At 33.2% G+C, this 24,311-nt stretch overlaps 1 protein-coding gene across 1 annotated transcript; it reads left to right on the top strand.

Annotated features, from left to right (window-relative positions):
- The first annotated feature begins 1,313 nt into the window (after positions 1-1,313).
- Positions 1,314-22,388, top strand: LOC143065944 (calcium-activated chloride channel regulator 1-like). Its single transcript, XM_076239190.1, has 13 exons — positions 1,314-1,608; positions 3,067-3,355; positions 9,446-9,575; positions 11,087-11,243; positions 12,372-12,510; positions 14,931-15,037; positions 15,286-15,513; positions 15,975-16,262; positions 16,819-17,031; positions 17,228-17,498; positions 19,427-19,591; positions 20,059-20,268; positions 20,916-22,388. Exons 1-13 carry the CDS (start codon positions 1,423-1,425, stop codon positions 21,401-21,403), a joined length of 2,871 nt encoding a protein of 956 aa, XP_076095305.1. The 5' UTR covers positions 1,314-1,422; the 3' UTR covers positions 21,404-22,388.
- The last annotated feature ends 1,923 nt before the right edge of the window (positions 22,389-24,311 follow it).

Below are 24,311 nucleotides of genomic sequence, written 5' to 3'. Positions count from 1 at the left end.
CAATTACGACTAAGACATTCTATGTCTGGGGACGGTCCGGGAACAAACATTTCGTCCTTTGAATTTACAAATATAGTCCATGATGTGGACCGTGTATTACTAGCAAATGAAATATATAAACACCTTCCAAATAACTTTCTCTATATTTTATGCACGAAGTAGTACGGAAAGGTAATAGAAAACATGTAAAAAAACATTTCGGTCATAAATTTTCAAGGAAGAGTAGTGATTTAGTCCAGTTGAAAAAGGTAAAAAATAATAGCATGTATGAAGCTGTCAAAAAGAATTATAGACTCCCTTCACATAAAATTGTCCATCTTTAGAGTAATAACTTTAAGATTTGTTATAATATAAATTAAACCCCCCCCCCCCCCCCCCCCGCAAAGTAGTACACCACACTGTATAGGTATTATTGAGAAACAGTACGTTCGATTTCTTTAAATTGCACTTATTTTTCTAATAAAATGCATTACAAAATAACTGTATTTCCCGGGCGCCATAAAAAATCCTTACTGAAGTTATAAGTGTAAAAGCCGATAATGAACGCATGCATATATATTTCGGCTGGGCATTATTTCCAAATGTACCGTGATAATCTCGTAGCATTCAATCACTAAGTACGTCGTTTCTGCTAGAATACACGAATTGCTGTGTCTATATGATCCAAAGTTTTATCACACGTGAAAGAAGCATTACTGAAATGATAAATCACACTGTTATATATAATTGTTAATATTCATCAAAACATCTCATAATATTAAAATCATAAAAATTTTACTGTCATTATTCTTATTTGGTATTGAAGAGTAATTGCCCAAAAATTCTACATAAACAAACTCGTAAAATTTACACCATAAAGGTCATGATACGAAGTTGATATTTTTAAGTTTCTTTTTAGGACTTCGGTGATAAAAGTGTGTCCAGTTATTGTATTTACACTAAAAAACAACTCGCCCATTTTTTTTATTTCTTCTCTTGAAATTTGAGATACACGATAATGACACAATAAAAACTCAACCACGACATTGTAACTTTTATTTAAATTAAATATACTAAATGCCAACAATTGTTATTTTGACGTAGGTGTCCAGATTGAATGAGTTTTACTTTTAGTTTAATGTTGCTTTCGAAACAGTGGTCTGTATCACGCACTGATATAAACTTAATACTTTAATGTATAAACAGACGACCTTTTAACCCTGTTTGGTTTTGAAATTTTAATTTTCTTAAGGAGCTTTGTCATACACATTGTACTGATACTTATGGTCTTTACATAAGGGGTATTATATCACAGTTATTTACTTGAGAATTTAAATATCTAAACAATTACACTAAAAAGACAGTTTAAACTAATTAAATGCCCAAGCTTCCCTCTTCTTGGGAATGACAAAACAGATTGTTAAAAATGTATGTTGACCTAAAATGATACTTTTCAAAATGAGAATTATCATACAAGGAATTCTAATTTTGACTTCAGTTTTACTTTCGCCAGATACAACTGTTGCAACACAACTGCCGCTCACTGTAAGCCAAAACGGGTATAGTGGATTAACTGTGGCAATAAGCAACAACATTGTAGAAAATGTTGCACTAATTCAAAAGTTAAAGGTAAGTTTTTCTTTATCATGTTTATGCAAATGTAATTTTATTAAGCTATACCATTGAGAAACAGCACACACGTTTAATTTAAAGAGCAATTTCATAATCTGCTTCATTTATCTGTTTCAATTAAAGCGTTTTAGGCGCCCAAACGAATTGAAAAGGGGAGTTAGACTATATCTATATAACTAAATATGTAGCTATAAGATGATATGGTATGAGTGCCAATGAGACAACTCTCCATACATGTTTCTATCATGATCTATATTGTATCTTGCTTGTTTGCTTTCAATATTTGAAAAAAAGCCCTACCAATTTGAATCTGACCATGTAATATTTTACAGGGGCATGTCCGCTCAGATTTTTGTCAGTCACTGTTTATAAGTATAAATTGCCATTTGAAAAAGAAACAAAATGCCAGCACTCTAAATTAAGTCCACGAGACAGCAACTCAACGATAAAAATAACAGCATGACATCTAGATGCAGCATGAAGCAGTCTTCAACAATAGACACGCAACATATATACACAAACTAGTGTGGTATTACACATTTAAAAAACACTCGGACTGAGCTGTGTATCCAAATAGGGATAATATTAATGAATGATCCTATTTAACAGAAGAATTAAATGTTCACCAATTACCAGAACGAAAGAGAGCTGTGTCTATATATATAAGAGACATATTGAAATATCAGATTAAAAGCATCCGACTATGATATTTAGAGAGAGAGACTGTGTTCAATAATTATTTAAGCACTACTGTTTTTCTTCCAAGCATTTCTCTATTGACAGGGACAATCCTTGACAAGTTGCTGTAGGTTAGGATATTTATTTTCAACTTGTCTTCCTACCGATATTAAAGTTAAGTTATTTATTTTCGTCCATTTAGTTCATGAGGCCCAACAGTGTTGAGCATAGTTTAAAAGAGCACCTTATCAGAAATAATATGGTAAAATACAAAACATTTTAGAACAGTTCAATATTGATAATTTTTCCAGCTTTATGATCACCGCCCTGAAAGCCAGATAGTTTTATAAGGCCGTTAGTTTTCTCGTTTGAATTGTTTTACATTGTCTTATCGGGGCCTTTTATAGCTGACTATGCGGTATGGGCTTTGCTCATTGTTGAAGGCCGTACGGTGACCTATAGTTGTTAATGTCTGTGTCATTTTGGTCTTTTGTGGATAGTTGTCTCATTGGCAATCATACCACATCTTCTTTTTTATATTGTCTATTAGAAAAAAATAACTTAATCCTTTCCCTTTTCTATCAGTTTTGAGCACCTTAAAATTTGTTTTATTTGTTTAAATGATATTGTTACCGGTCAATACTTTATAAAATAGAGCATTAGACTACAGCTACATTATCACCGATATAGGCAACCTCTTTATTTCAAATATCTTTACTGAATGTAAATGTGTGTTTTAACATGTATGTGACCTACCTATTATCTGTTTTACCCTAGGACTGGTTAACCGCAGCATCAAGAGTACTATACAAAGCTTCTAAATATCAATTATATTATAAAGATGTCACCATTGTTTTACCGAAAACATGGTCAATGCAAAGCAGTTACAAAAAGATATCTGGTCTAAAGTTCAGCAGGGCGCACGTTAGAATTGACGAAGAAAATCCAGTTGTTGGAAAAGTGCCATATGTCTTTGGACAAACAGAATGTGGAAAACCAGGACAATATATGCATTTGACGACATATCTTTTATTCGCTGGAGAGTTTGCTGGCTTTGGAGAAATTGGTAAGAGGATTGGTGGCCTTGTTCAAATATGCAAGCATCATGCTTGTAAAAAAATCATATATTCCTTTTTTGTGATTTGTATACTTGATATTGGGTTAAGGCAAATGAAACAGACAATTGACAAAAATGAAGAAAAGCATAAAAAAAACCAATAAAAACAGGAAACAGTACTATATCAAGTCTGAGTAGAAATCTTTCAGGTGTAAATTGGTTGCTGTATTCAATATTTGTTTTTGTTTATTGGTTTAAGATTATTACATCAAAACGTCGGTATTTTATTTTTTTATTTTTTAAGGCATTACAGTGTCACTTATGTATCTAAGCCTCGGTGATACCTTAACGGATACTTCGAACGGATGCCGAACGGATAACTTTGTTTTTAAATGCGTTCATAAAATTGAGAATGGAAATGGGGAATGTGTCAAAGAGACAACAACCCAAACATAGAGCAGACAACAGTAGAAGGTCACCAACAGGTCTTCAATGTCCGTTAGACGTCCGTTCTTATTCGTTATACGTCCGTCCATATCCGTTTCATGTCCGTTTAGCGTACGTTTTATCCGTCGACGTCCGTTCTGTCTATTGGAAAATTTTGAACATGTTCAAAACTTTGAACGGACGTCCATTGGATAAAGTGTCCGTTGAACCTCCGGAAGGCGTCCTTTTGGACGGTACTAGTCCGTTTCGTTTCTGTTTTGTATCCGTTACTTGTACGTTATACATCCATTGGAGGTCTGGTAGACAAATTAACCAACGGACTTCTACCGGACGTTTAACGGATAAAACGAATGTTGAACGAATTTGAAACGGACTTCTACTACAGAACGAGGGATAAAACGTATGATGAACGGATCTGAAGCGGATAAATGCCAATTGAACATTTCGTGTCAAAAATGCCAATTATTGCTATGTCAGATTTCTTGAGTGTCATGAATTCTTATAATTAATAATCGATCTTAGAGTAAGGACACGTCTTCACTATCAATCAGTTCTTATTCAGGCCAGACACTACCCTTTGGTGGCATTTTAAAGAACAAACCAAAACCAGTTACACAGAAACTTTTGAATAGTTTACATGCATTATTATTGTCGCCTTTAATTTTTCCGTATATCTTGTTCATCCGTTTTATCCGGTACGACTCCGTTAGGTGTCCGTTGTATGCGGTACTCGTCCGTTGGATGTATGTTCGACATCTGTTCTGTCCGGTACGTTTCCGTTTCTCGTACGTTACATATCCGGTGTGTGTCCGTTATGCATTCGTTACGCGTCCGTTTTATTTGGTCAGTACATCAACGGACTCCCAACGAATAACAATTTAGTCAACAGACAACTTTTATTTTCATCTGCTAATTGTCTGTTCGTGCTATCCGGTAAGGTATGACCACAGCTTTAATTCTCTGGAGGATAGTTGTCTTCACTACAAAAGTCTAAAAGTCTGAAAAGACCAGTTTTTGTCTTGATTTGCATTAACTTTTACTCGACATTCTCCAAAAGTATGACTTGTGTCTTAATTTTTCTTGACAAATTCTCATTTATATCAAATTTGTATGAAAATTACTTGACATATTCTTGACATTCTGAATATGGTCTTAAAATTTCTTGACAAATTCTTGACATTTAAATACTGTCTTGAAATTTCTCAACATGTTCTCGACATTCTTATTTTTTCTCAGTATGGCTTGACATATTCTGAACATTTTGAATTGTGTCTTAAATTTACTTGACAGTTCTGAGTTTAAATCTAATGTTTAAAATAATTTAAATTTGGATGTGTTGATATAAACAATTTAAAATTGAGTTTTTAAATAATTACAAATTTTGATTCCTAAATCTTATAAATTAAATGATTAAAACCAATCATACTGTAGACATATTTTATTCTACATTCATAATATTAAATGTTTATATGGTAAAAAATTATTGTACCAAAATGTGGTTTATATATTAATAGCAAATTATGATGGTATACAAATCATTCATTTAACAGAAGAAAAATTGTGTAATGTCATCTGTTGGAATATATATTAAGTATTACACATGGACAGGATGTTCCACATAAAATTAAGGTATTCCACACTCCCAGAGTACACGTAACTGTCAAATAGAAATTACTGCTTTACCGGTAATAAGCCATACAACTTATCAATTGACCGACCATGCCACTACAATTTAAAAAGTTTGTTCATAGACGAAAATGAAAATCATCATTTTGATGAAAACAATGAATTGAAAATTGAATATTTCCAAAAGATTAAAAGAAAAGTATTATCTACCTCAGGAATAATAAAAAAATGTATTTATAATGGGTCCATTTTCTATAGAAATCATTGGTCTTATGAAATGGATCCCAAACAGACATGCATAATATAGATCTTAACATTTTTTTCTTTTCCGAAAGGTCAGTTATCAAAAATATTTATTTTTGTTAAAAAATTATAAGATTCAACACTCAAATTGGAATAAAAAATGTTTTTTTGGTTGTCCTAAAAAATGAACAAGGTTTTTGAATCAAGATGGGAACTAATTCGTCGACCTTTACGAAAGCCCACCCCCTCTTATTTCAGCCACACAAACCCAAAAGATGAATTTTGGGGTCCAAAAGAGATGCATGGTCACATTTTAAAACTGCCTTATAGACACCTTTTTTAGTAAAGCAAATTTGACTTGCAGTTTTTCGAATGGCAAAAATCTAAATGCTGTTTGTCAGCAACTTCAACTTATATTCCAAGTGAAAACAATTAATTAAACGTTTAATAAAAATTAATAAAAATCAAACTACATGGGGAATTATTCAGGGTATTCCAACTAAGTGGCACCAAAAGGGTATCTTACTACACAAAATTAATCCTTGATTCTTCAAAGTTTAGTTTAGCCATAATAAGTATATAACAGCAAAAGAATGTCACAAACAGTGCAGAATAAGTCTGTTCACATTTTTAGGCGAAATTTATACTGTTGAGATAGTGTCAAGACATATTTAAGACTGTCAAGAATGTGTCGAGACATATTCAGACATTATTTAGAATGTCAAGAATATGTCAAGACATATTCAGACATTATTAAGAATGTCAAGAATGTGTCAAGACAAATTGAGACATTATTAAGAATGTCAAGAATATGTCAAGACAGATCGAGACAAATTTAAGACAGTCAAGAATTTGTCGAGACTAATCCAGATGATACAGGAAGTGTCGAGAAATTTTAAGACAATGCTCTTACTGTCAAGACACTTGTCAAGAAAAATCAAGAACCTTATGAGACAAATTCATACAATGTCAAGATTTTTTTAAAATTATTTAGACAAATCAAGAATGTCGAGTAAAAATTCATGCAAATTCAGACAAAAACTGGTCTTTTCAGACTTTTTGACTTTTGTAGTGAATTTATACTGTTGAGATAGTGTCAAGACATATTTAAGACTGTCAAGAATGTGTCGAGACATATTCAGGCATTATTTAGAATGTCAAGAATATGTCAAGACAGATCGAGACATTATTAAGAATGTCAAGAATATGTCAAGACAGATCGAGACAAATTTAAGACAGTCAAGACTTGGTCGAGACTAATCCAGACTCTTATCAGAAGATACAGGAAGTGTCGAGAAATTTTAAGACAATGTTCATACTGTCAAGACACTTGTCAAGAAAAATCAAGAACCTTATGAGACAAATTCATACAATGTCAAGATTTTTTAAAAATTATTTAGACAAATCAAGAATGTCGAGTAAAAATTCATGCAAATTCAGACAAAAACTGGTCTTTTCAGACTTTTTGACTTTTGTAGTGCTTACTGGCAATAATTCAACATCTTTTACTGTTTCATATCTATGAATAGATATAGGAAGATGTGATATGAGTGCCAATGAGACAACTCACCATACAAGTCAAAATTTATAAAAATAACCCATTATAAGTCTAGAGAGCCATGGTGTAGTGGTTAGTGCATCGGACTACTAGCACACAGGTTCCTGGTTCGATTCCCGTTCTAGGATGATAATGTCAGGGACTAAATTTTAGGCTCTCCCTTGACACCATTTGCGAGTATGGTCTTGAGGAAACGACGATAATCTATCGGAAGGGGACGATACATGGCTGACCCGTGTTAAGAGAGAGCCATATATTTTTCACGCAAAAGACACCCTTGCAGATTTCGAAAAAGAGCAGGTTTATGCCGCTACTAGGCAGCACTCGCACCTGCAAAGTGGAAAGGGATTAATATAAAAGAGGGACGACAGATACCAGAGGGACAGTCAAACTCAAATCGACAATGAACTGACAGCGCCATGGGTAAAAATGAAAAGGACAACCAGACAAACATTAGTACACATAACACACCATAGAAAACTAAAGAATAAACAACACGAACCCCCACTAAAAACTGGGGTGATCTCAGGTGCTCCGGAAGGGTAAGCATATCCTGCTTCACATGTGGCACCCATCGTGTTGCTTATGAGATAACAAATCCGGTAAATAGTCTAATTCGGTAGGTCACATTTATGAAAGGGAAGGGGACTGCAGTTACGACGTAAGTAACATATCCGATATCATTTGTGAAACGGTTATTCCATAACGGTCAACCAACTCGTGATGGCGTCCGTAAAATTTACGAAGAGATGATTTCAACTTCACCATTTGGAACTCCTGATTTAATAGCTTCCTTGTGAGCAGCAACCCACTATCAAGAAAATCATGATAGGAAATGCAAGCACGGGAATATCGTATCAATTGGGAGATATATACACCGTATACAGGTGCTACTGGAATGATGCTACTTAGAAATGGAAAGCTGAAATCATCCCTTTTGTCGTAAAGTTTTGTTTTCAATCGACCCTCATTGTCAATTTCTAAATGTAAGTCAAGATATGAGGCCGACTTAACTGTATCTGTTGTATCCTTTATCAATAGTTCAATAGGATAGATGCATTCGACATAGTCACCACATTTTGAATTATTTAGTGAAAGATCATCATCTATATAACGGAAAGTAGAGTTAAAGTATATTGCTAACTTCTTATCTTTCTTCCTAAAATGTTCCTGTATGAAGTCAGCCTCATGATAATAAAGAAACAAGTCGGCAAGAAGAGGGGACATAATTCGTTCCCATTGGAATGCCGGTAGTCTGTTGAAAAACACTCCCTCCGAACGTAACAAATATGTTGTCAATCAAGAAATCAAGCATGTTGATAATGTCAGTTTCAGAGAATTTTTGTTTGAATCAGAGTGATCCTTTACAAAGTAGGATTTATCCCTTCCTAAGACAAGATACTTGTATCTTCGTTGGCCATTCTTTTTTATGAAACAAAGCAATACTAACTCTTTCAATTTGTCTTTTAGTTTGGAATGTGGAAAACTTATACACTGTATAAAGTGTAGAAAAGTCAAATGTTTTAATACATTACAATATTGAAGAGAGTTAGATTGTATGTACTCTAAAAGATCTTTGGAATTTTTAAGTATCCACATCTGATTCACGCCACCTCTAGAATAGGCAGTTTCACAATAACTTTGAAGCCCGTCTTTGATTGCTGATAAAATAGATGTTAATAATTTAGAAAGAGGTTTCGTGGAGCACTTGGAAGACCCAGCAATATACCGTTGTTTGTAAGGACACTTATGCAGTTTAGGTATCCAATACAGTGATGGGAAATCTAGTTCATCATCTGTGGTTGAAATTCCAAAGAAACATAGAACAGACCTATAATTATCCAGGATTTCCTCTTTGGTAAGTGTCGTGAGGGTATATGTTGGGTTTCCAAGTGAATTGTCAATACAATAACATGTTTCCCAATCCACCATAAATAAATATGTTTAAACAAGGTCAAGGTACGGCCTTCAACACGGAGCCTTGGCTCACATCGAACAGCAAGCTATAAAGGGCCCCAGAAATTACTATGAAGACCTATTAGCATATCAAAACCGAATTCAGACGTTATATCCACAATGTATTTAATAACACATGTTATCTGTTGTATGGGTATTATTTTAATGAATAGACTTCAATGTATGAATATATAGATTCTGTCAATATATTCATGTCGTTTCTGGTTATTGTTACATCTATTAAGATTTAAAATGAAATGAATTGACAGGTGATGTATTTGTCCATGAATGGGGTCATCTAAGATGGGGACTATTTGACGAATATGCATCTTTTGAAGAGGCCGGCTTGGAATCACCATCAGCGTTTTACTTAGACGAAGGAACATGGAAACCTACCAGGTAATAGTAGCACCAACAACAAAAAGGTCATAAACATCATAATTTCCAAAAAAACTTATAGCCTGTTAAAAAGCAAAAAAAAAAAAAAAAAACTTAACAAAAGACAGATGACCTATATGTTAACACAGTGAAAAGAGGAATTATGCCGCATGTAACAAGTTCAAAATTTGTTAATAACTTTTCCAAAATACAATATATAAGCCATATTTCAGAGTTTATAATATACAGTACCTGGCCAAAAGTATTCGTCAACTGCATTTTTTTGCTGTATATTTCATATAAAAACTCTTTTTTTCAAAAAAGTATTTTGAAGGGATTTATGGTTAAAGTTTTATTAACAAAGCCTTAAAAGATGTAGAATTGTCTAAAGTATTTTGTTTATTTGGTCATAGTTTTGTCTTCCGGTGTCTTTGTTTTCTCTTGATGTGAACACATACAATACAATTTTATAATTTAATTTTGGTTTAATATATATTGCGAATTTCTGAACAGAATTTTTTTTGTGTGTTTATCTTGTGAATAAATGAAAGAGGGACGAAAGATACCAAAGGGACAGTCAAACTCATAAATCTAAAACAAACTGACAACGCCATGGCTAAAAATGAAAAAGACAAACAAACAACAGCATACACGACACAACATAGAAAACTAAAGAATAAACAACACGAACCCCACCAAAAAACTAGGGGTGATCTCAGGTGCTCCGGAAGGGTAAGCAGATCCTGCTCCACATGCGGCACCCGTCGTGTTGCTTATGTGATAACAAATCCGGTAAATAGTCTAATTCGGTAGGTCACATTCATGAAAGGGAAGGGGATTGTATTTACGACGTAAGTAACATGTCCGATATCATTTGTGAAACGGTTATTCCATAACGGTCAACCAACTCGTGATGGCGTCCGTAAAATTTACGAAGAGATGATTTCAACTTCACCATTTGGAACTCTTGGTTTAATAGCTTCCTTGTGAGCAGCAACCCTCTATCAAGAAAATCATGATAGGAAATACAAGCACGGGAATATCGTATCAATTGGGAGATATATACCCCGTATGCAGGTGCTGCTGGAATGTTGCTACTTAGAAATGGAAAGTTCACAATTGTAAAGCTGAAATCATCTCTTTTGTCGTAAAGTTTTGTTTTCAACCGACCCTCATTGTCAATTTCTAGATGTAAGTCAAGATATGAGGCCGACTTAACGGTATCTGTAGTATCCTTTATCTCTAGCTCGATTGAAAATGATCCACAAAAAAATGTAACAAAATAAACAAACCTGTGACTCTTCTGCTTCTATTGTTGCATGCTTAAAATCATACCAGAAATGACCCCAAAATATTTTTTGAAAACATGTACTTTTATATACAATGTATAGCAAAAAATCTCAAATGACGAATACTTATTATGGTCACACTCTATTTTAAACAAACTACTTATGTTGTTATTATTCTGCTTTAAACATTTTCATTGTTGTTTGATTCTCAAACTATTCTATTCGAGATATTATTTTGGATAGATGTACGGAAGAGGTAACTGGAAGAAACATCAATATGTTTACCGGTGCTCCCTGCAAAGTTACAGAAGATGGGATTCCAGAGAAAGATTGTGTTTTTATTGCTAACAAAGATTCCCCTGCGACAGCCTCTTTAATGGGTCAACAGAATGTTCTAAAGGTATATACGTATATATATGTAGTTTTAATCTAGTGAAATACCCTTTCAGTCTTAAATCGTTAAAAAAGTCACTGAAATGTTATCATTGTCACAAAATAAAGACTGCTCGGAATTAAGTTGAAAGGCATTAAGCGGCCCTCTGAAAAACTCACAGTATACATTTATTACACAGAGGGACCGTTTACATATAAAGTGTTTTAATCTTTAAATTAGTTCACATTATCACAGCTCCTCGTATTTACTGCTTATGCGTTTGAAAAATATCAAGGTTTATTCATAATCATAAATGCTTGATGATTGCTCAAATCCTTAATTTTGACATGTTTTAGCATTTTATTAGTGTTAATCATAGTATAAGTATAAGGGGAGGGCTCTTACAAAACAGAACTACCACTGAAAGTAATGCTACTTATTGTCTTTCCGATACATCTTCATTTTGGTAATAGATGTCTGTCGATGCGAATTTTACAGTTTGAAATATCACATTCCTTCAACAGGAAGTTGAATATGTAGATTTTATAACGTATTGTGTGACAAAAGGGATAGTGTTTATGTTGCAAATGTGTTACGTATATAATAAACAATTTTGATATTGAATTTCAAGCAGGATTTGATAATTTCTGACATTGGTATTAAAAAAAAAGACGGAGGAAATTGGCAAGTTACCTTTTTTAACTTCTACTGACATGTCATATTATTGTTGAAATCAAATTTCTATGGTAAAAACATCTGTTCGCGTTAGTCCTTGTCATGTGTTTTCCCTAATACATTGTTGTTGTTTATAATAGTAAAGAAAACATAACCTATGGTCATTTACAATATATATATTTAGACCAGTATTATTACAAAGTAAGAAGTCTTCTAAACTAGCAATCGGACACAGCTATTTGAAATTTTGGGTCTCCATTGCTTTTCAACTTCTAACAGTGTTTTGCTTTCTTAAATTATTTTTATTCGACCGGTACTAATGAGACTTTTGTAGACAAAACGTGTGTCTTGCGAACAAAATTTAAAGCTTTGTATCTATGATGAGTATTTTTTTTTTTTATCTTAATCTATAGACTTATAGTGTCAGTTATTGTAGGTTTAACAGTTTTCCACTTTTTTTTTAACTGTAAATGATTTTAGATGGAAGAGTTTTGCGATACTGATGAATCGAGTACTGACAATAAACTGCGTCATAACAGCCAAGCACCGAATAACCAGAATATCAGATGTAACTCTAGGAGTGCATGGGAAGTCATGCGTGAACATGATGATTTCAAAGGTTAGATATAGTCATTGGACATAAGTGAGTTTCTAGTAAAAAAAGTCCTATCATTTCAACTAAAATCAATATTTTTCAAACAAATATAATCAAGTAACTACATGACTGATTTATATCAAATGAACACAATAAGATGTAGAAATGTTTAAAGTTTTATTGTTTATTTGAACATTATATCATTCATGCTCATTTTGATTTTTGACGAGGTGAACACAAAGAAAAATATTTATTAAAAAGTTTGCTATGTATTCTAACCGAATTAAAATAATAAAAATTTGCATTTGTATTAAACCATCAGATAATGAAAACGAACCTTACGAAAATGATGGCCAAATAAACAATAAAACTCCAGGCATTTCTACATCTTATGGTATCTTTTTAATAAAAATTGCTCATACAGTTACTTTGTAATATTTTTTTTTGAAAAATATCGATTTTAGTTGAAATGATAGGACGTTTTATGGGTGAGAACTCACTTTTGTCCTATGCACAACATCGAATACAATGGGTTTAGGGGGGAAGGGGGAATGATATTCTGATGATTTCTAAGGATGAAAAATTATATACATCTACACATACGCTTGAGATAACACCGGCTACCATTATAATTTCAAAGATGTAACTACAAAAAAATATTACAAATTCTCAAACAATTATACAAACATCAGAACAGAACTATTTACAATTCAAATTTGTCAAAAGTCTGATCAAGATCATGTGAATCGTGGCTAGAACTTCAAACTTTAACTAAAATTTGTGAAAACATTCATTTAATCACAGCAGTTAGATTTTGTTCTGGACGCGTCAATGGTCAGCCATTTTTAACCGAATTTGTCTCGAATATTCCGTTCTCAATCAAATTTTAATCCAATTTGTATCTTTTGCATGGTGAAATATTGACAGAATCTGTCCACACAGCGTGCCGATTCTACCGAATGTGATCTGACAGAGATCAGACAGTTGACCACGCTGACGGAAGATATAATTAGAAAACTGTCAATATATTCGGGATGACCAGGAACAATGTGACGCAATTCTATCACAGTCTGCTGTACTGTATTGCAAACGGATTTGTCTGGACTCAGTCGTATTGTATTTTGTAATTGTCGGGACTCCTACATGGGCATCATTCTCGAATTTCTTATAAAATAACGGTTTGGCAACGATGGTTCGCATTCGTCATGATCTGTATGTAATCCGGACTGAAGTTGTAAAAAAAAACCAGCAATGACAAATTTGTCCAGACCACGCACGTTTCACATGACACCGTTCAGAAATCACAGACCATTGTAACGATTTTGATCCGATGCAGCACAATCTGTCACAATATAGTCACGATTTTTATACGATTTAGACAAAATCGGATGAGTTTCCTCGTTTGTTACTGTACTCACTTAATGCAGCGTTCACATAGTGCCAGTTATGCCTGGCTCTCGCTTGAGACAAGACAGCGCTAAGATTTGAAAAGCTAAAAAGTCGTATTACTATCCCCATTTATCTGTAATGTCCTAACATTGTCTTAACGAAGTCATATTCGTTCGAAGCATATTCATACGGATCGGAAATTGTCCGGATTGGTCGGACGATCACACCCGACAGTTAGATGCGTCCCGTAACATTCGGGGAAACTCAACCGATTTTGTCAAGTCGGATTTAAATCGTGTATATTTCGAGACCGATTCTGATGTACTCGGATTGAAATCGTAACAATATACCTAATCATTGCGATTATGGCGACAGTACTATAGTTTTCTTACGGATATCTTTGGTCAGCGTCGGTTAATTGTCTGGTCACTGTCTGATCTCTGTCAGACCATATTTGGTAGAATATGGACGCTGTCAGGACAGATTCAGTCGTTTTGTCCAATCCGAAATAATACAAATAGGATTAGAATCGGATTGAGAACGGGATAATCGGGACAAATTCGTTTGAAAACGGCTGAAATATGACACTTCCTGAACAATATCTGATTGTTGTCGTGATTCAATAAATATTTTTACAAATTTGAATTTGCTGCCACGATTCAGAGGATCTTGATAAGACAGATTTCTATCGGGAAAGGTCCTGTAAAGGACTTCAGTAAAAATTGTGAATGTGTGACCCAAGCTTCACTGTCTTGGTCGACCTCTCCGGACCATTCTCGATACGAAGCTATCTGAAGCTATCTGATACGAACGTTTGCGACTATATTCAGACAATGATAAGACATTCCAAATCATTGAGTATAGTAATCCGTCTTTCTCACGTTTCGTGTCATAGCGCTGTCTGAGTGATATACACGAGCCATAATCGGCACGGTGTGAATGCCACATAAACAAGTTTTGAATGGAATTTATGAAATTCTGCTTATTATTCGTGTCACCGTATCACACTCGTTTCTAACAAATAAAAATCACGTTATATTTTGTTTATTGAACAGGTAATACCCCTGGATCCGCAAGTATTGATACAACTCCGGATTTCACAATCGAAGTAGAGGCTGACCAACGAATATGTCTGCTTCTGGATATTTCCGGCAGCATGAAAGTTTGTAAATTTTATTATTTCTTATGGTTTTCTTTAATTTACACAAAACACTTTCATTATACATGTAAATATTTTGTCATATTCTAACTAAGATTGAATTTACCGTGCTTTAAGTGAACTTATTAACAAATAAATAGTGTCTGTTTATTTTTATTTGTGAGTAATAACTCTTCATTTTGCGGATACATGAAATGTTTCCATTCTTTGAAAAATAAATGCGTTCATATTGGAACCTTATTTTTTAACAGAAAAACGAAAGAAGTTCTAAAATGTATACAGCAACATCAAATTTTCTGTTAAATATGGTAGCAGACGGCACCTCAGTTGGTGTTGCTACTTTTAACAATAAAGGAAGGGTTGTTCATCAATTGTTAACAATTTCAAGCCAGTCTGATCGTCAACAACTCGTTGCTAGTCTACCAACAACAACAGGCGGTACTACATCTATTGGCGCAGGACTGTTGGCTTGTATTACCGTAAGTAAAACATTTCATTTCAATTTGACGAGTTGAACACACTAGTATATATACAAACAAAAACAAAACGATCTTTTCATATATGACATATATAGTTTCAGCATAACTTCCAACTGATATTTTTTCTCAGGAAATAGTATTTTAAATAAATGTACATGACGTCTTTAAACTGAATCCGTGAACTGTGATGGTTATTTTCAGGTATTTTTTGTGATTCTACATTTTTCTATTGTACATTTAATTCATCACAATTTTGTTACAAAACAGGTGCAACACATGCTCAAAATGAGATAAAATAAGAAAAAAGAAATCTTCCTGTCTGAGGAAAGATATGAAGAGAGAAAACATCAAATGTTCATTAAAACAGAAAATGATTCATATCAAAACACATCTCAAATTTTCCGGTTTTGTGAATTATCATTATCATTATCATTATAATTATTATCATTTTTATCTAACAGGCCTTAAACTCCAGTATTGATGGTTTAGAAGGGTCGATGATCTATCTCGTTACTGATGGAGAGGAAAGTCGTGCGCCTTACATTGCTGATGTCCAGCCAGAAATAACGACCAATGGAGTTATTGTTAATACATTAGCACTGGGGAATGAGTCGGACACACACTTAGGAGGGATATCACGGGCATCAGGAGGACAGAGCTTTTACTATTCTGAAGATGAAGACAGTACAGTTCTCACAGACGTGTTTGCTGCTTCAGTTGTAGATACCAGCACTGATATGCTTATTCAGGTCAGAACAGAGTTGTAAACACCCAAAATATGAAATGTAAAATTCTCGAACACTATTCCATGTCTAACATGGATTCGACTTATCAATAAAATATAGATTTAGTTTCCGTTGAATTTTATGCAATGTCTACCTTCAAGAAAAAAATCACATCAATATATTAACAGTATTCGAACATAAATGTGTAGGTTTTGAGACTTTAATTAATTTGATGCGCTAAAATTATACTGGAATTGACTAATATGATAAAAAGAAGTTTGCTCTCAATGAAAAAAATAATAATGAAGCTACTAGAAAGGTTCTAAATATCTCTTATTTAAAGATTAGCATACAGTTAAACATTTTGATATTTTTAGTCAACAGTAAAATTTAGATAAAAATCCTACAAATATTCGCTCATAAATAGAAGGAGTGAGAATACGCGGGGCCATCTACTGAATCTGCCAAAGTTAATATTAAGCGAAATTTATATATGTGGTTTTGTTTATTAATGACTTGAAGTAATTTCATGTTCCTTGTTGACGATCATCGTCTCTGACATACATATTTTGTTCTTCAGATTGAAAGCAAGAGTTTTTCTCTGTCATCAACACAGCCGTATGAACATTATATAACCATAGATGCAACAGTTGGAAGAGACACTATAGTGCAGATATCTTCAAGTGAAAGTAATGATATTGATATATCCGTAACCGGTCCGGATCAGACGATATACACAGAAACCAATTCAACATTTGGAATAACTACCATTAAAATACCTAATATTGCAGAGGTGATTTATTCAGATAGTTTTTGTATCTAAGACTTTAGTTTTTAATTTGTTAGATTTCTTCTGTAATGGATTTTGAAACAGAAAATATTTTTTTTAACCGATACATTTATACAAGCATATTTGAGATACAGAGAATAATCAAAAAAAGAAGAACTGATTTATCAAAAACACCTAAATCTGATTTTAACAATTTCAGAGTGGAAGTTATAAAGTTTCTGTGACAACTACATCCAATGGTATGATTCCGGCTGTTTTAAATGTACAGTCGAAAGTTAGAATACCAGGAGAGACAACAGCCAAACTAAGTGTTTGGTTGTCTGATGATACACATGTGTATGGTTCTGATGCTCCTACAGTTGTTTACGTTGCAGTTTTAAAAGGGATGGCGCCCGTATTGAAATGTGATGTAATAGCAAGCTTAGAGGGATATAATGCTAGCAACATACAGCTTCATGACAATGGAATTGGTACAACATCATTCATAATTTCTTTTCATGTAAACTGATATATAATCATATAAATATATTTCTCTATTTCTGGGGCAATTTAACCCTTTCCGTACCCATTGTATAAATTTAGATTCTGACATTGGTACCACTGTTTTATTATCAGATTTATCCAATCTAGATAGTTAAAATATCATATTTTAAAGTCAGAACCTTGACGAGGACTTTAAAATTGATAATTTATCTATTGATATTGGATAAATCCAATAATTCACGAATAAAACTCTGTAAAAAACTGTGTGAACCTGTTCTCTTGGAGTAGCAAAAGGAGATATATTAATGGCAGGGTCCTTGTACAACAGATTTCAATACCATTTTGTCTACAATAAACTATGTTTTAACCGTTTTTATTTTTTGGCTGAACATTATTCAGAAAACTATTTCGACTGAAAGGTGTGCCTTTTCGTTCGGTCGGTTTGAAAAGTAAAAAATATAATGATACGTTATGAAGAAGTCATGACCTGTTCATCATTTAAACGTGTATTTTTAGCTCACCTGGCCCAAAGGGCCAAGTGAGCTTTTCCCATCACTTTGCGTCCGTCGTCCGTCGTCCGTCGTCGTCCGTCGTCGTTGTTAACTTTTACAAAAATCTTCTCCTCTGAAACTACTGGGCCAAATTTAACCAAACTTGGCCACAATCATCATTGGGGTATCTAGTTTAAAAAATGTGTCCGGTGACCTGGCCAACCAACCAAGATGGCCGCCATGGCTAAAAATAGAACATAGGGGTAAAATGCAGTTTTTGGCTTATAACCCAAAAACCAAAGAATTTAGAGCAAATCTGACAGGGGTAAAATTGATTATCAGGTCAAAATCTATCTGTCCTGAAATTTTCAGATGAATTGGGCAATCCGTTGTTTGGTTGCTGCCCCTGAATTGGTAATTTTAAGGAAATTTTGCTGTGTTTGGTTATTATCTTGAATATTATTATAGATAGAGATAAACTGTAAACAGCAATAATGTTCAGCAAAGTAAGATTTACAAATATGTCAACATGACCGAAATGGTCAGCTGACCCCTTTAGGAGTTATTATCCTTTATAGTCAATTTTTAACCATTTTTCGTAAATCTTGATAATCTTTTAGAAAAGTCTTCTCCTCTGAAACTACTGGGCCAAATTAAACCAAACTTGGCCATAATAATCATTGGGGTATCCAGTTTAAAAATGTGTCCGGTAACTCGGCCAACCAACAAAGATGGCCACCATGGCTAAAAATAGAACATAGGGGTAAAATGCAGTTTTTGGCTTATAACTCAAAAACCAAAGCATTTAGAGCAAATCTGATCGGGATAATATTGTTTATCAGGTCAAGATCTATCAGCCCTGAAATTTTCAGATGAATAGGACAACCTGTTGTTAGGTTGCTGCCCCCGAATTGGTAATTTTAAGGAAATTTTGCTGTTTTTGGTTTTTACCTTGAATACTATAATAGATTGAGATAAACTGTAAACAGCAATAATGTTCAGCAAAGTAAGACCTAAAAATAAGTCAACACGACCAAAATGGTCAATTGACCCCTAAGGAGTTATTGCCCTTCGTAGTCAATTTTTAACAATTTTCATAAAATTTGTAGTTTTTCACAAACATTTTCCACTGAAACTACTGAGCCAAGTTCATTATAGATAGAGATAATTGTAAGCAGCAAGAATGTTAAGTAAAGTAGTATCTAAAAACATATCACCATTACCAAAACACAATTTTGTCATGAATCCATCCGTGTCCTTTGTTGACCAAGGTTAGCGACACAGGCTCTTTAGAACCTCTAGTTGTATAAGTTGGATAAGGTGGTGTCTAGATTAGTCCTTATTTAATTTTCAATCAATTTCATATGTGTAAACCAAATTTAGTTGCTATTACATATTAATGTATCTTCATTTGTTAATTACAGGGTCCGATTCACGAGAGAATGATGGCATATATTCAGCTTATGTATTTTCTAATAATTTTGAACGAAGTGGACGCCACACTCTCAAAATATCTGGCCAAAATATAAACAACAGAGCTGAAATACTAAAGTCAAAGGAAAAGAGTAATACGTTCCCATATTATTCAGGTATCAATACATTCTAAATATAAAGAAAATTTGACATTTGTTGACATCATATTTCTACAGAACTTTATGAACTTTTATTATTACAAATCGAAAATTTAAACTGACTTTAATTAGTATTTCAAACGTCATTGACATAATATTAAGATATGATTTTTGTTTTGTTTCAATTATTAATAAAAGCGAACTATTGAAATGGTATTTCGCTGTAAGCAATCAATTTGTTCCTGTTTAGTAAAAGAGGGACGAAAGATACCAAAGGGACAGTCAAACTCATAAATCTAAAACAAACTGACAACGCCATGGCTAAAAATGAAAAAGACAAACAAACAACAGCACACATGACACAACATAGAAAACTAAAGAATAAACAACACGAACCCCAAAAGCTGAAGTTTATAATTCAACATCATTCAAGTCCGTATTCATGCGTCTTTTGATTAACCTTTGTGCTCGTTTTCTGTTTACAGGTTTGACTACCGAATTGGTTGGGAATTTCCAGAGAGTAATCCTATCCAGCGAAATAAGTGTTACTAACTATAGTACTACTCCGTTGACGGATAATATCAAACCAGGAAAAATAACCACACTTAAGTTAAAGTCTGTTCAGTTAATGGGAAATAAGTTACAAATTGTTTTACTTTGGAAAGCCATTGGCGATGATCTAGATGTTGGTACAGGTACGTATTTACAAATTCATCGTTTCAACATCGAATACATTCTGGTTAATTTTTTCAAAAGTGTACACACATACCTTGTGAAAAATCGCGATGGTACAAAATGTGTGGTCAAAACCGACCATATGTTAATAACTTGATCGTATATGTTAAAGCATCATCCTTTATTATGCATTAGCGATCATACAATATGTGAGCATAGGCTATGCCGAAACACATTTTGTTTTGTAAGCTAATATGCATTAAATGTTTTCTTTTTGTTGTTTACCCCATTACGTTATAATGGGCTATTATCTGTTCTGAGCTGTGAGTTCGTCTTAAAAAGCGTGTCATGGTGTGCTATAGGTACATTTTCTTTTTCTATGTGTGGTTTTTAAGAATCAAACAATTTGTGTTAATGAATTATAATTTCAAAAATCAGGGAAAAAAATAACTGATCTAAATGAGATTTGTTCACCGATACCAATAAAGACATATACTCCCAATGATATCATTTATGCAGTGTATTATAGTTTTAACTGAACTACGTATCTTTTAGTTAATATAATTGTTAATGTCTGTGTCATTTTGGTCTCTTATGGACAGTTGTCTCATTGGCAATCATTCCACATCTTCTTTTTTTTTTTATCTATTACATTTTATTATTTCAGCATCTGAATATGACTTAAGGATATCAAATAGCTTCTCTAAAATTAAACAACAGCCTGAACAGTGTACCAAATTAACTAACAACATACCAATCCCAAAGTTAGTTGGAAGTACGGAACAGCATTTGGTTACAATAGACGATGATTCGCTCACTAGATATATTGTTGTCAGAGCGATAGATGATGTAGGAAATAAGGGAGATTACTCTAATATTGTTTCTGTTTCAAAACTGACCGATCCGGCTTGGACTACGGAAGCTATAAACACAGTTAATCTAACTGGATCATTCGTTTCTGGGGGTTTAGCAATAGCAATATTGTTGGTTATGTTGATATTAGGCCTTTGTTTAAAAATAAGATTGTCAAATGCAAACGATAAGAAAAAGCTAATTAAGGAAAAGAGAAATCAAAAACAGAAATCTGGTAAAAGAGAATCTTCAAAAAAGCATCATAACCGATATGAATACGAGAATAGAAACAATATTGTATAATAGAAGCAATAAAAAAACGTTGAGAAATATAATCAAACTAATTTATATCAGTGATTGCATATTAACTATTTGATGTGAAAGATAGTCCGTATCAAGTGTTTAATTTGTACAGTTTAACTCAACTTTAAGTAAACAAGAATGAATAACGAAAACTGAACATGTTTCTTCATACATTTTTAATTATAAAAATAACCGAAGATCAGAAGTATCAGAAGTAGAAGTCTTGGTTAGATAATTGTTAAATGATTCATTTTGAAAAGTAAATTCAATTTCAAAATAAATCAAACAGTTTCAGTCTGTATACTCCTAATTAAAGCTATTTCTATACACAAATATTAAAAAGGCTATATAACCATCCATATTTAACCATGATCAATCAGAGTGAAGATTAACTTGATGATTATTTATTCTTATTTTTACAGTAAAATACCCTTAATTCTCAATTATATGATATTTGTAATTGGGAAGTAATCACGGTTGTTTTTGTTATTAAATCGCTTCAATTAATATTGCTTGTAATCAGAATATGCTTGATAATAGACTTTACAAGAATACATTGCAAATTGTAACCAATAACATATGATTTTGATTACTGATTACGATTAACTCATGCCTAGTTGCCACATCTTACTTTAGTTTATACCATCTGGTATACTTTTCCTCTTTTTTACTCCACATAAATAGTTTCAACGATCAGACGATATATCATTCAATATACATTGTTAATTTCTTGCTGAACTGTTGAAAACAGTAATATAACAAAGAGACCGAACTCCAAATGAAATGACAAACCAAAAGCTCAAACATATTATACGAAAGGAAAATAACTTTCATTTCGTGACTTGTATAGGAAAATGTCTATTTTCCTATACAGACATCTGCTCATGTTGCCTCTCATGATTCTTAATATTGTTTTGTTTACCAAAGACTGACAGAAAGTCTTAACGACGGTATGTTTGTTTTAAAATAAAGCTTTTTCGGTGTCGTTCTTTCTAGAAACATATTGTTCCCTTTTCTTGAATTAATTGACAGAAACTATACAACAGCCTACTTGACTGTGATTCCATTGTGATTTCGACACAAAGAGGAAACAGTACATAAAATATGATTTTTGGATCCTCAATGCTCTTCAATTTTGTACTTGTTTGGCTTATAAAATATTTTGATATGAGCGTCACTGATGAGTCTGATGTAGACGAAACGCGCGTCTGGCGTACTAAATTATAATCTTGATACCTTTGATAACTATATTCAATGGCTCATTCAGTGATTTCGTTATTTCGAAACTGAACACTTTTTGATAACGGAATTTAAAATGTCAGACAAAGAACCAAGGTTTGAAAATATACATGACACGGTTTTCATTTTTTGTTCCAAAATGTTTCATCTACAAGACATTTATCATGAGTAATTGTACACACTTATTATCAATAAGTAAGTCTCTGTGGAGAGCATAGACTTATAGGCTTGGAGTCAGGCTGTTAACCTGCGATCTACTGTGGATTCAATTATTTTCGTGGGTACCGATTTTCGTGGATTAAGAAAAACTTATATGTTCATGGATATTTTATTTCGTTGTTTTTCTGGAGTCTATTTACAAGCCTATAGAAAATCTGTTATTCGTTAAACGTTCAACATCGTGGTTCACTTATACCCACGAAATGAAAGAAAATTAGTATGCAACGAATTATAATGAATCCACAGTACTTCAACGCAGTTTTTGCATTAAAATATTATTGGCCTTAATTATTTGTCGTTGATCTTTAAACAACCATTCATCATCATGAAAATACACTGATGTTGTTCTACAATCGTACTCTTCTAGTTGTCAATGTATAAAGTTCTGTTGTTTTGTACAACAATTGTACTAGCTACCAATCTTTGAAATCCTGTTGTTCGTTATACACGTGTTGTGCTAGTCATGTTGTTCACTTTTACACACGTTTTGTTCTAGTTGTCAGCGCATATGTTTCCTGTTTTGTTGTTTCATACGCGTGTTGTTTTATTCCTCTTTTTGTTTTATATACTAAATATACTAGTTATTTTATGTTTTAATTCCTGTTGCTATTTTATATATTTTGTGTTCCTCTCTTGTGGTTATTTTATACTCTTGCTGTAGTTGTTTTCAATCTATTAAGACCTGTTGTATTATACCCTCGTAATTTTTCTCCTGGTAGTGCAAATGTTTTTATAGTTCATTAAACAAAGATAGAATTGTGTTTATCCGTTGCTCTGATTCTGTTTTATGACTGTTTGTTGAACACGGTGTTTTCTGAAATGCTGTCTGTGACTTCTGTATTGTATTTGAAGACTTTTGATCGTTTGATTTAAATGTCTCTTCCAGCGTTTGTGTACCGTGTGTTCCGGACGGAGCTACATACTTTTTCTTCTTTTTCCTAATTGCATAAAACGCTAAACCATTGGCAAACCCTCCTGTGCTGCGTATTATTGTTATCAGGAAATTAACCTAGTTAGGTAGTGTTGCGATAACTCCAAGCTCCAAATTGAAAGAAGAATGATGATATTAAAAGTGATGAATGCTTTGCAATAGATAATATTATTTTCTATGCTAATGATTCCTTTTTCGTTACAAATTCAAACTTCTTGGATTTTTTATATGTCTTGATGCAGATTAACATGTAAAGGATTACAGTGATTATCAGAAACATGGTAAAACCAATGGACACGATTACCAAATGTGAAATCTGGTCTTTTACAGCACCAAAGTTACATGTATCTCCCTCATGCAAAGTTCTGATTCCTTTCACGGATTTGGCTATACTTTTTGGACCTTTTGGATTATAGCTCTTCATCTTTTATATAAGCTTTGGATTTCAAATATTTTGGCCACGAGCATCACTGAAGAGACATGTATTGTCGAAATGCGCATCTGGTGCAACAAAATTGG

This window comes from Mytilus galloprovincialis, chromosome 1, assembly GCF_965363235.1.
Source record: "Mytilus galloprovincialis chromosome 1, xbMytGall1.hap1.1, whole genome shotgun sequence".
Taxonomy (NCBI): Eukaryota; Metazoa; Mollusca; class Bivalvia; order Mytilida; family Mytilidae; genus Mytilus; species Mytilus galloprovincialis.
Note: the sequence above shows the minus strand (reverse complement) of the source record. Positions and strands in the feature narration are given on the sequence as shown.